This window comes from Melanerpes formicivorus, unplaced genomic scaffold (genome assembly GCF_026170545.1).
Source record: "Melanerpes formicivorus ecotype bairdi unplaced genomic scaffold, bMelFor1.0.p_v2 SCAF_6, whole genome shotgun sequence".
NCBI lineage: Eukaryota > Metazoa > Chordata > Aves > Piciformes > Picidae > Melanerpes > Melanerpes formicivorus.
Window position 1 is genome coordinate 634,712 of NW_027142358.1, and position 17,587 is coordinate 652,298.

The window sequence follows — 17,587 nt, forward strand, 5'->3', positions numbered from 1 at the left end:
GGGCCATGAGGATGAGCAGAGGGCTAGAGCACCTCTGCTATGAGGACAGACTGAGAGAGTTAGGGCTGTTCAGTCTAGAGAGGGCTCTGAGGAGACTTTATTGTGGCCCTCCAGTATCTTAAGGGGGCCTACAAGAAGGCTGGGGAGGGACTTTTAGGGTGTCAGGTAATGATAGGACTAGGGGAATGGAAAAAAAAAATAGAAGTGGGTAAATGGTAAATTCAGATTGGATGCTAGGAAGAAATTCTTCCCTGTGAGAGTGGTGCGACACTGGCACAGGTTGCCTGGGGAGGTGGTAGCAGCCTCATCCCTGGAGGTTTTTAAGGCCAGGCTGGGTGTGGCTCTGAGCACCCTGATATAGTGTGAGGTGTCCCTGCCCATAGCAAGGGGTTTGGAACTGGATGATCCTGGAGGTCCCTTCCAACCCTAACAATTCTGTGATTCTATGATTTTTGGAACTCAAAACCCCCCTGTATCTCGCCTTTTGAAATTCCACTATGGGGTTTCAAAGCAGTTGTCCCCATGTGGTTTCTTCTGCTGCTATCTCCTGTGCTTAATGCAGGAAGAACACCATCATGTGGAATAGGAGGCAGTCAAAAAGGGATACAGGGTTGCATGACTCCTGTTGACCTGAATTGGATGAGTTCCTCCAGAGAGCAGCCCACCAACTCCACATGTCCTGCTTTAGTTTGCCCTTTTGTTCATCTGACCTTTGATTTCAATGTGCTGCTCTGTGCCAAAGCAACAGAAGGGTTTTGTTTGTTTGGGAGTTTTTGTTTGGGTTTTTTTGTTGTTGTTGTTTATTGTTATGTTTAGTTTGGTTTTGGTTTTTTTCCAGATAGGTGATGTTTCTATGCCTATTTTTGTCATGAGGTGTTTCAGAAAGGCAGAGTTTCATGCAGGAATCACGTGCAAGAGGGGCAATGCTGATTTTTCACACATTGCTGCAAGCTGCTTAGTTATGTATTTTCCTTTTGCCCTGCTAATGATATCTGACTGTGTGGTTTTCAAACAAACACAGGGTCGGTGGTGTGAGCTCAGGGATTTTGAGTGTGGATGAGGTGTGCCCTAAGTCATAGATACATTAATGTTTACTAGCTGGGAATTAGTACAAGATGTACTTTGACTTAGCTTGAGAGGTGGCTCAGTTGGTAGTGCATAAGACCCCTAATGGGAAGGTTGTGAGTTCAAGCCTGCAGTGGGCAGTAGTGTCCTCCCTACTCTAGTCATGAGGTCTGTGGTGACAGGTTGGACTCGATGATCTTTGAGGTCTCTTCCAGCCTTAGTGATACGAGACTTATTTTGTCAAGACCAGAAGTGCTGAGTAACCTGCTGCTGAATGTTTCTTGTGTTCTCACATGTCCCTGCTCTGCAGATCACCATAGTGTATTACAGGTATCACAGATTCTTAGAGAGCCTGAGCTGAATTCTCAGCATGGCACCTGGGATTGCTGTAAGCAATGATGTAATCAATGGCAGTAATGGTATCATAGCTCATGACAGAGGAATCCTGTGTAGCTCAGGGGACACTAAGTTTGAGAGTCTGAAAGGAATTTAGTGGTTTCATAGGCTGGAGTGATGTGGTCCCAGTTCCTGAACTTACAGGTTGCTCCACATTGATTTGCTCAGTGTATCAGGGTATATGCAAGCTGAGTAGCTCTGTCTTCATTTTCAGAGTGCAGACAAGTAAGAACGGGAAATCACTCAGATGTCAGGATGGAATGTGGCTTTGGAAACTGCATAAAAATCAATCTTCTTCAGACTTCTATTTTTAAACGTCACAATATCTTCCTAGCTTAGCTTCCCTGTAGGACAGCAATGACTGCTGTCCAGTCTGAGTACTCAGAAGGGTGTTTATTTGATCCAGTCTTCAATTTTCCTCAGAGACCTAAACGCATGCAACAGGTAGGCTTCCATAACCCACATCCTGACAAGACAGCTGTTGTGTCTTACAGTTAGTTCACAGCATTTTTTTATGCTTTACCCCAAAGTACCTTCTTTACTATAACTTCAAACTGCCTTCTTTTCCTGACTTGTTTGCCTACAACTACTGACAGAGACTTTTTTACAAGGTAACAAACATTTGTAGGTTTAGTCAGTTCTTGATGCTAAAAATCATTGTCACCTGTGAGTTGTTTCCTGTTTCTCTGGTGTAGAGAGAGAAGCTGATGTTCATATGTTCTGGAGAGTCAGGCAAACCTGTCAGAAGTCTCCCTGGTATCCCAGACCATGGTGGGTCATCTGTAAAGCAGCCAAGCCTTTCGTAGCAAACTTCTTTACCTAGAGAAGAAGAAAAAGCCTTGTTTGTATGTCAGACTATACAGAACACAGAATTAACCAGGTTGGAAAAGACCTTTGAGGTCATCAAGTCCAACCTACCACCCAACACCATCTAGTCAACTAAACCATGGCACCAAACACCCCATCAAGTCTCCTCCTGAATACCTCCAATGATGGTGACTCCACCACCTCCCCAGGCAGCACATTCCAATGGGCAATCACTCTCTCTGTATAGAACTTCTTCCTAACCTCCAGCCTAAACCTCCCCTGGCGCAGCCTGAGACTGTGTCCTCTTGTTTTGGTACTGGTTGCCTGGGAGAAGAGACCAACATCTGCCTGTCTACAACCTCCCTTCAGGTAGTTGTAGAGAGCAATAAGGTCACCCCTGAGCCTCCTCTTCTCCAGGCTAAGCAACCCCAGCTCCCTCAGTCTCTCCTCATAGGGCTTGTGTTCCAAACCCCTCACCAACTTCGTTGCCCTTCTCTGGACTTGTTCCAGCAAGTCAACCTCCTTCCTAAACTGAGGGGCCCAGAACTGGACACAGTACTCAAGGTGTGGCCTCACCAGTGCAGTGTACAGGGGCAGAATGACCTCCCTGCTCCTGCTGGCCACACTGTTCTTGATGCAGGCCAGGATGCCATTGGCCCTCTTGGCTGCCTGGGCACACTGCAGGCTCATGTTAAGCCTACCAATCATCATTAGTTCTATTAGTCCAATTAGCATTAATTCTATGCACAGTAATGAACATTTCCATCACCTGCAACTCATCCTACAGCTTCAGTTCAAAGGAAAAAGCTAATAGTCACCTCCTATATATTATTTCACCTGAATTCACCTTCTAAGAATAGTTTATATTGATATAGCGTCTCACCTGCTACTGTGCCAAGGAGATAAAATGCAAAAATCCACATTCCAACCACCTAAAGTAAATGGAATATGAAGGTTAAGCATTTCATTTAGAATAACTTATTGTTTTTATGAGTGTAGTACAGAAAGAAATGCAGAGACCTGCACTTGGAGAAGAATAAACTCATACTACATTCCATATAGAATCACAGATACACAGAATTAACCAGGTTGGAAAACACCTTCAAGATCATCAAGTCCAACCTATCACAGAACACCATCTAATCAACCAAACCATGGCACTGAGCGCCTCATCCAGTCTTATTTTGAACACTTCCAGGGACAGTGACTCCACCACCTCCCTGGGCAGCCCATTGCAAAGGCCAATCTCTCTTTCCGAGAAGAATTTCTTCTTAACATCCAGCCTGAACTGCAAAATTAGTTTAGTTTAGAATCAGAATTGTCGGGGTTGGAGGGCACCTCAAGGATCATCCAGTTCCAACCCCCTGCCATGGGGAGGGACACCTCACACTACATCAGGTTGCTCAGAGCCACATCCAGCCTGGCCTTAAAAACCTCCAGGGATGAGGCTGCTTCCACTGCCTCCCCAGGCAACCTGTGCCAGTGTCTCACCACCCTTGTGGGGAAGAACTTCTTCCTAACATCCAATCTCAATCTACCCATTTCTAGTTTTTTTTTCCTTTCCTCCTAGTCCTTTCTCTACCTGACACCAAGTCCCTCCCTCACCCACCCCCTTTTTCCCCTCAAACCCAGAGCACCTGAGCTCTGTTGGAGTCTCCTCCCACCCCAGCTGTGGCCACTTTGCTCTCCCCACCCACTCCCCTATTTAATCCCCTCCAGGAAAGGGAGAAGCTCCAAGATGAGCCCTTCTGGGCTGGAGGATCCTCCTCTCATCACTGGTGAGTGCCCATGGTGCCCACTGGGTGATGGTGGTGGTGACAACAAAGGCCGGGGGGCCTGGTGGCCCCCTGGTTGTTAGGGCAATGATTGATGACTCCTCCAATATCATCCATGGGTGCTGGCTGGGGCTCCTCACTGGGGCTGAGCTCCTTTGTGTGGTTTCTTGGCTGGTGAGGGTCTCGCCCCCAGCTCTGGGATGGGTGCAGGAATGGTGGTGGTGGAGCAGGAGCTGTTCAGTCAGATGATGTTATGCTAATGACACTGCTTTTACCTGGAGATGTCTAGAGTCTGCTCTGCTCATTCAATAAATCCCTTCTTTTGTGCCTCATTTCCAGACCCTTTCTTCCCCCTCACTGCTGCTTTTCAGAAATAAGGAAGGAAAGGAGTTAAAAAAAAGCAATAAAGCACATCTGGAAAATGCAATCACAGAATCGCAGAAAACATCTGGTTGGAAGAGACCTCAAAGCTCGTCCAGTCCAATCTTCAACCCAGCACTGAAGAGTCAACACCAATCCATGTCCCTAAGCATCAGGTCCACATGCTGCTTAAAACTACCTCCAGGGATGGTGACTCTAGCACAGCCCTGGGCAGCCCATTCCGATATTCCACAACACTCTCTGTGAAGAAGTATTTTGTAGCATCTAACCTGAACCTCACCTGGTTCAGCTTGAAAACATACACTGGAGGTCCATCAGCTGGAAAGAAGTTTTGCAGAAAGAGACCTAAGGGTCCTGGTAAATATTGATTGACCTTAAGCCAGCAGCATGCCCTTGCAGCAAAGGCAGCCAGTAGCATCCTGGGCTGCATTAGAAGGACTGTTGCCAGCAGGATGAAGTAGGTGACCCTTCCTGTCCACTTCTGCTGATCATTGCATTTCTTGCACAGCCAACGCTGCGAGCAGGTTGCTAAGAGAATGAATGAGATCACTAGGTCCTGAGTTTTGCTAGCTGTGGAGATAGGTGTAATGGAACAAATACAGTGATTACCTGTAACAAAATCTGGCTTGGGGTTTTCACTAGAAGAGACCCTGAGGTGCTGGATTATGTCCAAAACAGGGCAGTGAAGCTGAAGAAGTGTCTTGAGCACAAGTCTTCTGAGAGGTGGCTGAGGTGACTGGGATTGCTTAGCCTGGAGAACAGGAGGCTGAGAGGAGACCTTATCGCTCTCCACAACTACCTGAAAGGAGATTGTAGTGAGATGGGTGTCAGTCTTATTTCCCAAGTAACAAACAACAGGATGAGAGGAAATGGGCTCACGTTGCATGGGGGAAGGTTTAGGGTAGATATCAGGAAAAACTTCTTCTCTGAAAGGGTTGTCAAGCACTGTACTCAATGGTAATTAAGTCAGCATCCCTGCAGCTACTTAGAAGTTGTATTGTCTTGGGTTAACACAGCTTGTTCTCACAAGCCCTTCTTTCCTTGCACAGATAGGATGGGAAAGTAATATAAAAATCTACCTTCTTGGTTGAGATAAGAAATTTAATGAGCTGATACAATGCACAGTTACCTTAGACTGTTTGCAGAAAGGCTCAGCAGAAAGCAGATGCAGCTTCAGAGGTCAGCGATGAAATGATGTGTGTGTCTCCCCTCCCTCAGCCAGCACAGCTGAAAAGGTCAACACCCCAAATCCTGAAACCAGAAGCAGCAACTGGAATAGGAAGCCTCTCATTTACAATCTGGACTTTAAGACCCATGATAATTTGCTGCAGCCGGCAGTTTAATTTTGAAGCTGGCATGATGGCAGCATGGTATTGAATGCACACATACAGATTCAACTCAATTCATGTCATATATAAATGTGGCCTTTTGGGACACAGTTTGGCAGTGTGTAGTTGATGACTTGATGATCTTCCAAAATAAATGATTCCATGATTCTCTCTCCAGATCTGTCTGTGCTGCTTTTACCCAGTGCTTTTCACTTCCCTAACTTATTCAGATTCCTTTCCTCTACACTTACCTTAGAATTATAGCATCATAGAATTGTCAGGGTTGGAGAGGGCTTCAACAGTCATCTAGTTCTTACCCTCCTTCCATGGAAAGGGACGCCTCACACTAGATCCGGTTGCTCAGAGCCCCATCCAGCCTGGCCTTAAAAACCTCCAGGGATGAGGCTTCTACCACCTCCAAGGGCAACCTGTTCCAGTGTCTCACCGCCCTCATGGGGAAGAACTTCTTCCTAACATCCAATCTGAATCTACCCATTTCTATTTTTGTTCCTTTCCCCCCTAGTCCTATCATTACCTAACACCCTAAGAAGTCCCTGCCCAGCTTTCTTGTAACCCACTTCAGATCCTGGAAGGCCACAATTAGGTCTCCTTGGAGCCTTCTCCAGATAACAGCCCCAACTGCCTCAGTCTGTCCTCATAAGACATTGGGAATTTCACAGAATTTGTCCTTCAAGCTTGTATGTCAAATGTCAGATAGGAGTCAGATGTAATCCACCTATGTCCTTTTTTTCAAGTTGGATTGCTTGGCTGCAATGATGTTGCTTCCTAATCAAGCAAAATGGGCTAGGTCAGAGTGCAGAATGTGTCTCTGAGCACTCTCTAATCAACTCTGCAGTCCCTGTGTGGTAATAGCTCGTTGTTTATGGGACAGGGCAGAGGAGCAAGGCTGAATACCTGAGCAGTGAGCTGGAGTTGCAAAGTGCCAAGTTAAGAGGAATCATGGCATTTCCTTAGAAATACAAACCTGTTCCTAAGTCCAATGTATCCTTTGATGCAGTTAGCAGAGAATAAAATTAGCTGACTGAGGAGAGTGGAAAGCAGAGAGGAAGTCTGAGAGTGAGAAAGAGTAAGAGGAAAAAGGATCAGGAGTTATTTTAAGCAGCTGGTAGCAGACAAAACCAGAGAAGTCTTAACTGCTAGCCAAAAGGAGCACCTCTGTCTAGCTGGAACTTATGTCAAGATGTAACCATCATTGCCATGGTGAGAACCTAGTGACAGTACAGGAAAATCACAGAAAATGTGGCTCACTGAATGAGTTAGAGAGGTCAGTAGCATTTATTTGTTTAGTGGATAGCTCTCATGCTCAGGAGATATATTGTACATGTTGGGAGTGCTGTAGTATGAAGGTTAATATAATTTCCTTTTAGACCCAAAATCTGAAAGGCAGCTAATGAGTAATGATTTTAGGAAACATGGGAGGTTGTGGTCAATGGTCTCAAAGGTCTTTTCCAACCTGGTCTGGTCTATTCTATAAATAAAAGGGATCAGTGGTTTCCTTTAAGATATCCTTCCATTGAAGGCAGAACATAGAAATGAACATATAGTTAGGTAAGTAATAGAAGGGGGAGAATTCTTCTCTTTTTTTGGTGGTATTTTGATTCATTCTGTTATTAAGAGAGATGTAGTGTGGGTAGGAGACAATAGTTTGGTGGGCAGGTTTCCTCCATTGATTTATGTCAACTTAGTGACAAAAAAGATTTCAAAGAGGTTAAGAAATTATATATTTAAGCATACAATTTGATGGGGCAAAATTCTTTCACTGGACTTTTCAGAGGCTTAGTGTTAAACTAGAGGAACTGGAACAACTTGTTTGAGAGTGTGATCTTGGCAAGAGGGCTGCTGAACACTGAGCTCACTGGCGCCCAGTGGAAAGGATTTGCACTTCTGAAGCAAAACTAAGTAATTCTAAATTACTGTTCAGTTAGAAAGAAAAGAGGGGAGGGGGGAAAAAAAAGAGGAAAAAAAGCCATAATGAAATTAAATATATTCATAGACTAGAATGGAATTAACCAGGTTGGAAAAGACCTTTGGGATCGAGTCCAACCTATCACCCAGCACCATCTAATCAACTAAACCATGGCACCAAGTGCCTCAGCCAGGCTCTTCCTAAACACCTCCAGTGGTGGCGACTCCACCACCTCCCTGGGCAGCACATTCCAATGGCCAATTACTCTTTCTGGGAAGAACTTCATCCTAACATCCAGCCTAAATGTCTCCTGGCACAGGTTGTGACTGTGTCCTCTTGTTCTGGTGCTGGTTGCCTGGGAGGAGAGACTAACCCCGACCTGGCTATAACCTCCCTTCAGGTAGTTGTAGACAGCAATAAGGTCTCCCTCGAGCCTCCTCTTCTCCAGGCTAAGCAACCCCAGCTCCCTCAGCCTCTCCTTATACGGCTGTACTCTGAACCCCCCCAGCTTTTTTGCCCTTCTCTGGACATGTTCTAGCAAGTCAACGTCTTCCCTAAACTGGGGGGCCCAGAACTGAACACAGGACTCAATGTGTGGCCCAACCATTGCTGAGTACAGGGGCACAATGACCTCCCTGCTCCCACTGGTCACACTGTTCCTGATCCAGGCCAGGATGCCGTTGGCCTTCTTGGCCACCTGGGCACACTGCTGGCTCATGTTCAGTCTACTATCTTCCAGTACCTCCAGGTCCCTTCCTGCCTGGCTGCTCTCCAGCCTCTCTGACCCCAGCCTGTAGCACTGCATGGGGTTGTTGTGGCCAATGTGTAGAAGCAGGCACTTAGATGTGTTCAATCTCATGCTGTTGGACTCCGCCTATCTGCCCAGCCTGTCAAGGTCCCACTGCAGAGCTCTCCTACCATCTAACAGATCAACTCCTGCCTCCAGCTTGGTGTCATCTGCAAATTTACTGATGATGGACTCAATGTCCTCATCCAGATCATCAATAAAGATATTGAACAGACTGACATCCTTTGTGCAAAACCTCGCCCGGAGGAGTGATTGTCCTTCACAACAGGCCATGAAGTCTCCTTCTACACACTTTTGTTTAGATTGTGATTCATGGGCCACTAGTGGATGGTTTGTGAGATATGAGAAAGTCTGCAAAATGTCTGTCAAGAGTGTGGGGTTTTTTAAATCATACACACATGTACCACACCCCTTCCTTGGGAGATGCACAAAAGCACAGAGTGTAGTCAGGAGAAACAAGCCCAAATCTCAGGGTTTTTAATTATCAGCATTTTTTGCATAATAATCTCACAAGAGTAAATAGATTTTGAAAAGATAATTACACTATTAAAGAATTGAACTTATCTACTTGCTAAGAATTTTACTCACCATTCTCTTATCACCTTATTGATACTGTGTACTATGAAGACAGGCTGAAAGAATTGGAACTCTTCAGCCAGGAGAAAAGAAGGCATGAGTGAGACCTTATAACTACATTTCAATATCTGAGGGGGACCTACAGGAAGGCTGAGGAAGGACTCCTTAGAGAAGAGCTTGTATCGATAGGATGAGGGGCAGTGGTTTTTAAACTGGAACAGAGTTGATTTAGGTTAGATATAAAGAAGTTATTTACAATGACAGTGGTAAAATACTGGACCAGATTGCCCAAGGATGTGGTTGATGCCTGTCCCTGGAGACATTCAAGATCAGACAATGCAGTCCTGGGCAGCCTGATCTACTTGAAGCTGTACCTGCTCACTGCAGGTGATTTGAACAAGATGATCTTTGAGGGTGTCTTCCAATCCAATGCAAGCTGTGAATCTGTGAAAATATATATATATATATATATATATATATATATATATATATATATATACACATACATAGATGTGTTGACTGATACGTGTGTGTATACATATTAATATTAAAGTGAACAAACAGATATATATAAAATTAAATTCATGTATATTGGCTCTCACTAAATAGAAAAGCCCTCAGAGTCAACAGCAATACACAACTTTGGGGAAGCTGTATTATTAACAGTTGCACAGGCAGGGGTTTTTTTGCCCCCTTAATTTCTGATATGAAAATCTGTGCTAAATGCATTATTTATTCACCTCTATTAAAAAAGGAGTTTAACACTGGATTGGAAAAGTCTTCTAATATTAAAACACGTGGCTTGAAAGGTAGCTACATGGTGATGAAAGTGCATTCTGTAACATAAAGAAATACAAATCATATACTCAGTATGCACTGAATTCTGTAACAGAAAAGCAGTACAGCACTTGGTCAACAGATGCAGCCAAATTGCTGGCACTAAAGATTAGTGTACCGCCATGGTAATCACAAGTGTACCCTTCTTATGGTAGGGAGTGAAGAAAGTATACTTTTTTGATATTTGAACTGAACTCTGATCCTTACAGAAGAAATACAGAATTTCATGCAGGTTGCTCTTAACAAAATATTGCATTACTTTCACTAATAAAAGATCTAGACTTTAATTATAATAACTTGTCCCTGTACAGTGTTTCAGTACTAATGTTTTCTCAAAGTATGCCATAATGATTATTATCCTTATGGCTGCTCTAAAGGGAGAGGAACGAGGCACAGAAAGATGAATCTCCATAGCTATTGTCACTCAATGGACATAGAATAATAAAAGCTCCCTAGACCTGTACTCTGTTCACTGAACAGCACTTCTCCCTTAGAAGTGTTGTTAGTTCCATACCCATCAATCTTAAAACTACAAGAAAGATGGTGATTTTAAACACGTATCTTATGGGAAAAAACAACCCTCAGAACAGGAACATAAATATATACAAAAGATAGCCTGGAGTAATGAATCCATCACCCATGTATCATGTATTATTCAGAAGACAACACTAGCACTTTTCTAGATGCAGCTACAAGACATTTCTCCTAGAAAACAAGTCTCTTGTTTTGCTTCAGAGAATGTTATAACACCAGGAGGATGCCTGCCTTGTCTGTCTGAGAAAGCACTGAGTGATGGAAGCTTTGAATTATCTCAATCTTTGTAACATTAGAACCTACCTAACTCGCTCCCTTCCTTCCTTCCTCTCTCACTTCCTTCCTTCCTCACTTCCTCCCTCCATCCCTTCCTTCTGAATTCCTTCCAAATTCCTCCCTCTTTCCCTTCCTCCCTCCCTCCTTTCCTTCCCTTCCTTATCTCCCTTCCCTCTCTAGATGAACTGCATGCAGAGTTCAACTGGGTAGTGCTGTATTTCATTCCACTCAGGTTGCCATTGATAGATCACATTTTATGACACTGGGGGCTACCGAACTGAGAATTAGAGGTGAGTACTTGGATTAAATATCTAACCCCAGTGAATCAATAGCAAGACTTCCTTTACTATCACTTAGTGTAGGATTTCATAGCATTGCTATTGCTCTATAATTTCGTCAAGTCAGTGAATCTTTGTTTGCCCGGAACAAAAACTTCTGCTTATATTGTGGTAATATCCTAATATAGACAAGTCCTGATCTCAGATGAACATCAAGGCGCAAACAGCTTGTGCATGTTACACTAAGTTACCAAGCCCACACAGATTCTTAACTTCGTAAGTCCATACTATGAACCACTGAATAGTTTGCAAGAGAAGAAGTCCTTCAGGGTTCTCAGTCCTGCTCTGGACCTTGAAAAAGGCAGAAACACACATAATGACTGACAAGACCTCATCAAAACCAAAATGACCAAGACTGATGCAAAAGAGGGCTGTTGATGTTGACTGGAGAAATTGAAAGGAACCCCATCTGAGTGAATGCACCTGACAAAATAAGAATGTCCATTTCTAAAGACTGTGCTCTTCGGCACATCAGAGGTAAACCATGCAGGATACATCTGGATATAACCAAATGGACAGCAGGCAGTTGAACATGCTGCTATGCAAAGCACAACACAAAGGCAAAAGACAAAGGCAGGTCTCCACAATGATTAGGCTATAGAAGCAGTGAAGCAACATAAGGAGAAAATAGGCATATTTAGACTCTTATTTAGCATTTATGATAGTGGAATGCTATTTCAGGAAACTTCAATCACCACTGAAAGAAGCTTGCAATTACAAAGGGATTTGGCTAACTTCAGTGCTTAGCAATCCTCCAAAATTTTTTCTTCTTTTTTTCAGTGAATAAAAATTTCATGGATGTGAAGCAAATTTACCTGGGCCAACACCAAATGCCCTAGGGCTGTAAAATGAAACCATGTTTCAGATTATCCATTTCACAAACTATAATCAGATCTAAACTCACTAAACTTTGGATTTAAGTAGAACACCAAGTCCCAGCCTCCTAATTCCTGATACTAATGAAACAGCTTCACTGACCAGGCTCAGGGGAGAGAAGGTGCAAAGAAATGTATAAACCTAGTAGAAAAAGGATGAAGGTGAATGTAGCAGTGTCATTTCATTTGTTCTGAAGTCCAACAGATTGCCAAAGCTGGTGGGGGTTCCCCCCTGTCATTACAGCTACTGCTGTAACTGCCTAACAAGCAAACTTACTGATTTAGTTTCAATTGCTAATTTCATGCTTCATATTTCCTTTTTGGATTATTCTCTTTACTCTTTATACACAAACCATTACACCAGCCTAAAGTGTTCCACCTCTGCTAAGGACAATACAATCATTTTTCAGCCTCACTATATGAATCTATTTGGAAGCACTGTATTTGATCTCAGTTCCTATTTACCTCACTGCATGCCTGTCTCATATATTTCTCCCTCAATGTAAAATTGGTTTGCTATTTGTGAAAGAAATTTGCTTAATAAAAAAGCAAATCATAAACAAAAAAAAAAAAAAAAAAAAAAAAAAAAAATGCACTTTGGCTACGGCAATCCCATGCAGAGCTATAGGCTGGGGTCGGAGTGGCTGGAGAGCTCCCAGACAGAGAGGGACCTGGGTGTGCTGATCGACAGCCACCTGAATATGAGCCAGCAGTGTGCTCAGGTGGCCAGGAGGGCCAATAGCATTCTGGCCTGCATTAGGAATAGTGTGGCCAGCAGGAGCAGGGAGGTCATAGTGCCCCTGTACTCTGCTCTGGTTAGGCCGCACCTTGAGTACTGTGTCCAGTTCTGGGCTCCTCAGTTTAAGAAGGACATTGAGACACTTGAGCGTGTCCAGAGAAGGGCAACAAGGCTGGTGAGAGGCCTTGAGCACAAGCCCTATGAGGAGAGGCTGAGGGAGCTGGGATTGTTTAGCCTGGAGAAGAGGAGGCTCAGGGGTGACCTTATTGCCCTCTACAACTACCTGAAGGGTGGTTGTAGCCAGGAGGGAGTTGGCCTCTTCTCCCAGGCAACCAGCACCAGAACAAGGGGACATAGTCTCAAGCTGCGCCAGGGGAGGTTCAGACTCGAGGTGAGGAGGAAGTTCTTCACCGAGCGAGTCATTCGGCATTGGAATGGGTTGCCCAGGGAGGTGGTTGAGTCATCGACCCTGGAGGCATTCAAGGGGAGATTGGACGTGGCACTTGGTGCCATGGTCTAGTCATGGGGTCTGCGGTGTCAGGTTGGACTCGATGATCCTCGGGGTCCTTTCCAACCTGGGTGATACTGTGATACTGTGATACTGTGATACCTTTCTTATCTTTTTCCCTGGTGAGCTGTAACAGGGTACAAAATGGCCACGGTTTGGATTATTTTTAATGAAGATTGAGTAGCTTTGTGCTGGGGAAAAATAAAAAAGATTAATAGAAAAGCGATTAAAAGCATCCAGGCAGTTTGGCAAAGTGAAAGAAACTGGAAGAATACAAGAGGAAGGAAAAAAAGGGGACTGGTGGAAACTGGGAATTAATAGCTAGGAGTCAGACAGGTTTTATAAGGAAAATGGTAATGGAATAGAATAGAATAAACCAGGTTGGAAGAGACCTTCAAGATCATCACATCCAACCTATCATCCAACACCACCTAATCAGCTAACCCATGGCACCAAGCACCCTGTCAAGTCTCCTCCTGAACACCTCCAGTGATGGTGATTCCACCACCTCCCTGGGCAGCTCATTCCAATGGCTAATCCAACATTGTTTAACAATGGGCAGTAGAATTAAGACATGAGGTAAGGAGCATTTCATGCATGGATGAATTAAAAAGCTTCCGCATCTTTGGTCCACTGCAGCATAGAATTGTTAGGGTTGATAAAGGACCTCAAGGATCATCCAGTTCCAATTCTCTTGCCATGGGCAGGGACACCTCACACTAGATCAGGTTGCTCATAGCCACATCAAGCCTGGCCTTCAAAACCTCCAGGGACGAGGCTTCCACCACCTCCCTGGGCAACCTGTTCCAGTGTCTCACCATGAAATGGAGCAAAAGGCAAAGATGCAGGTGAAGTAAAATGTTTATGCTTTTTTTCCCCTCTTTTCACCAAGAACAAGCAGATGTTGTTCACACCAGAAAAAAAAAAAGTATTCATGGTGACACTCTGTTTAGTCAATAATTGTAGCTGTAGAACAGATGCCGCAACTACATATTTAAAATCACTGAAGTTTGGTAATTCATAGGTGAGAGTCTTAAAGAATAAAAATCCATCTAGAAAAAATTGTTATTAAGTTATTGATTAGGAAAAAAATATAAATCCAGAGACCCTGTCATAGGACAAGGGGTAGTGGATAGAAACTACAGCACTGGAGGTTCCACCTCAACATGTGGAGCAACTTCTTCACTGGGAGGGTCACAGAGCACTGGAACAGGCACCCCAGAGAGGTTATGGAATCTTCTTCTCTGGAGACATTCAAGACCCATCTGGATGCATTCCTGTGCAACCTGTGCTAGATTCTATGGTCCTGCTCTGGCAGGGAAGTTGAACTCAAAGATCTCCAGAGGTCCCTTCCAACCCCTAACATCCTGTGATCCTGTGAAAACGGGCATGCTAACAGGTGAAAAAATAAATAGAATGAATGACCTCAGGAATTTCAGACCTGTGGAGTTTTAGTTCAATATCAGCCTGAGGCAGAAGAATGAAACTCTCCACAGGATATGCAGTCATGAAAGCAAAACTGTGGAAAAACTGTTGAAAGATTAAGTTGAGTAATTGAATTCAGTTAAATGCCATGACAAACTAACATGACATTCTTATAGGATCAATGTTATAATTCTCAGGGTACTTGGATTTTAATAAGATCTGCTCTGCTACTTGCTATTTTGGTTAAGAAAGTCAAATGGCACACAGACGTTATTGAAACACTTAAGTAGATTAAGCCTTAAACATGCACGGATTAAGTAGCTTGAAGTCGAGCAATTATTTCAGCTCTGACTACAATGGCAGAGAGCTCTAAGGTAACTCCTGGATTTACAAATACAGTTCCTGCTACTCTGCATCACCATATCACATCATGATCAAGCAGTGATTGTGTTTGTGTAGCTGTTTTTTGGCCCTGTAGGCACTCGCTGCTCCCGATGGATCATCATTACCAGGGACTTAGAGGCATCACTTCCTGGCCTTACACTGGATGCTCACACTGGGTACTGATATTGCTGGCCCTGAGCTCACACTGAAAAACTACTGACATCTAGACTAAGGGATTAGTAAATTAGAAGTACAGGTCATGGAGGATGGATTATGTTTTATTAGTTGGGAAATAAATGCTGTCCAACTGCATATCATACTTGCAGAATGCAGGTGAACATATGAGGAGGCAAAAACTGAAAAGGCCTTTGAACTCTTGCCAATGTCTTATTGGTGGCTTCTGAAGTGTCAAGGAACTTGTTATTGTTTTCCACATATACAGGGGGGACAATAATATTTTCAGTATATGTTTTGTGTTCCATGTATAGATTAGGGTATGTTTAAAGAGTGCAGAGGTTCCGTTAGTGCTGCATGCACAGTTCCAAGAGGGATATTGAGCAAAAGGAGAAAGCTGAGGGAATCTTTTCCATGAGGGTGGAATCATTTCCATTCATCAGGGTGGAAAAGAGGAAATGCAGAGAAAGCAGTAAGGCCAAGACTTTTTAGAGTAGGAGTATGAAGGCTCAGAGTGTAGATGACTGTTCCCCAAAGGCACAACCTGAGATTGGAAGAGGAGCAATGATAATTAAACAAAGCAGTGTCAGAAAAAGAACTTGCCATGAAAAATGAAGTCCTGAAATAGTCCAGCCAGGGAAAAAAAACATAACTAGTTTTAACATAGTTTTATCACATTATCACAGTGAGAAGTGGCATAGGCAGGGGTCAGTAACCCAGACAGTGACTTCCATTTCTTCACTCTGTGTTTCAAAGAGGCTATATGGGAGGTTAAAGGGTCACCTTAGCAGTCTAGCTGAGAGGTGGAATGGCCTTCATTAATATTTTGTTGAAAGCAAACAGTATTAGAGGAGGAACAGCCCTTCTGTAGTACTAATCTGCAGTGCTGGCTCATTTTCATCTGGCAGCAAAGCTAAGATTGGTATTTGCTGCCTCTTCAGTCTTATGCAGTTCTTCCAGTTTTCAGGACTACTTTTCCTCCTTCAGTACTGTCACCGTTTATGGGGCTTTTCCCATCTTTTCTTGCCTTACTACTCCAACCATACTTCCTGTATTTCTTGCACTGGCACTGCCCTTAAACAGAGAGTATTTTTGTCAGTTCTGTCTTTCCACTGTTTTATTTTTGTCTTTCATGTTTTTCAGCAGTTTGGCACAGCACTCTGTTAACAGTGTAAAAGCAACAAAGGAGAAACCATCCAGAAATTAGTGTATAACTTTGGATAGAGATTTGTAGAAACCTTTTGGTTGGAAAAGACCTCAAGATCATCAAATCCAATCATTGGCCTACCACCACCAAGGCCATTAAACCATGTTCCCAAAGTGCTATGTCTATGTGTTTCTCTGAACACCTACCTGGGCAGTCTGCTTCAATGCCTAACTGCTCTTTCAGTAAAGAAATTTTTCCTAATGTCCAATCTAAACCTCCCCTGGTGCAACTTGAGGCTATTTTCTCTTGTTCTCTCACTTGATACGAGGGAGAAGAGACCAACATGCACCTCATAGAAACTCTTTTCAGGTAGATATAGAGAGCAATGAGGTCTCCATTTAGCCTCCTCTAGGCTAGACAACCCCAGTTCCCTCAACTGCTTTTCCAAGACTCATGCTCCAGACCCTTTGGCAGCTTTGTTGCCCTTCTCTGGACATGCTTCAGCAACTCAAATTCCCTCTTGCAGTGAGGGCCCCAAGACTGAATACAATATTCAAGGTGTGGCCTCACCAATGCTGAATACAAGGATAAGATCACTTCCTCATGCCTGCTGGCCACACTATTAATGTTACAGCCCAGGATGCTGTTGGCCTTCTGGCCTCCTGAGCCCACTGCTGGCTCATGTTCAACCAGCTGTCAACAAGCACCCCCAGATCCTTCTCTGCCAGAGAGCTTTCCAGGCACTCTGGCCCAAGCCTGTAGCATTGTGCGGTGTGGTTGTGACCCAAGTGCAGGACCTGGCACTCAGCTTTGTAAAACCTCTTACAATTAACCTCAACCCATCATTCCAGCCTATCCAGTTCTCTTTGTAGACCCTTCCTATCTTCAAGCAGATCAACACTCCCAGCCTGTTTGATCATAGAATCAATCATAGACAGGTTGTCAAAGACCTCAGAGATCATCAAGTCCAACTGCAAACTCACTGAGGGTACACTTGATCCCCTCACCAGATAGTTGATAAAGATATTAAACAAGACTGACCCAAAAGTTACAGGTTAAATTTCCTATTCTCTCAGCAGTTACTGCATGGCTTTTGTGCTTGAAGCATTTAGGGAACACTTTTTCAATTGAGAACACTTGTTAATGACACACCCAAGCACTATAAAATTACCCAAAACTGTAAAAGGAACTAAGGAAAAGAGAATTACAGTAGTATCTTTAGGCAACATAAAGAGGATCCTGTATGTATTTCTCCATATGCAATTACTTGAAAGTACGCTGTTGTTT

General features: G+C 43.7%; 1 protein-coding gene across 5 annotated transcripts in view; it reads right to left on the minus strand.

Moving 5' to 3' along the window:
* LOC137441672 (pancreatic lipase-related protein 2-like) overlaps positions 1–17,587 on the minus strand; it is a 31,728-nt gene that overhangs the window by 12,634 nt on the left and 1,507 nt on the right. For 3 of the 5 annotated variants that reach the window (XM_068139291.1, XM_068139292.1, XM_068139288.1), the window contains exons 2-5: positions 5,554–5,675; positions 5,034–5,223; positions 3,152–3,200; positions 2,126–2,280 (exon numbers count right to left, since the gene is read on the minus strand). In XM_068139291.1, coding sequence (XP_067995392.1) covers positions 2,126–2,280; positions 3,152–3,191 — 195 coding nt within the window. In that variant the 5' untranslated portion in view covers positions 3,192–3,200; positions 5,034–5,223; positions 5,554–5,675. Of the gene's footprint in view, positions 1–2,125; positions 2,281–3,151; positions 3,201–5,033; positions 5,224–5,553; positions 5,676–6,737; positions 6,757–17,587 lie in introns of those variants that run through there. The other 2 variants (XM_068139289.1, XM_068139290.1) reach the window with 2 other exon arrangements.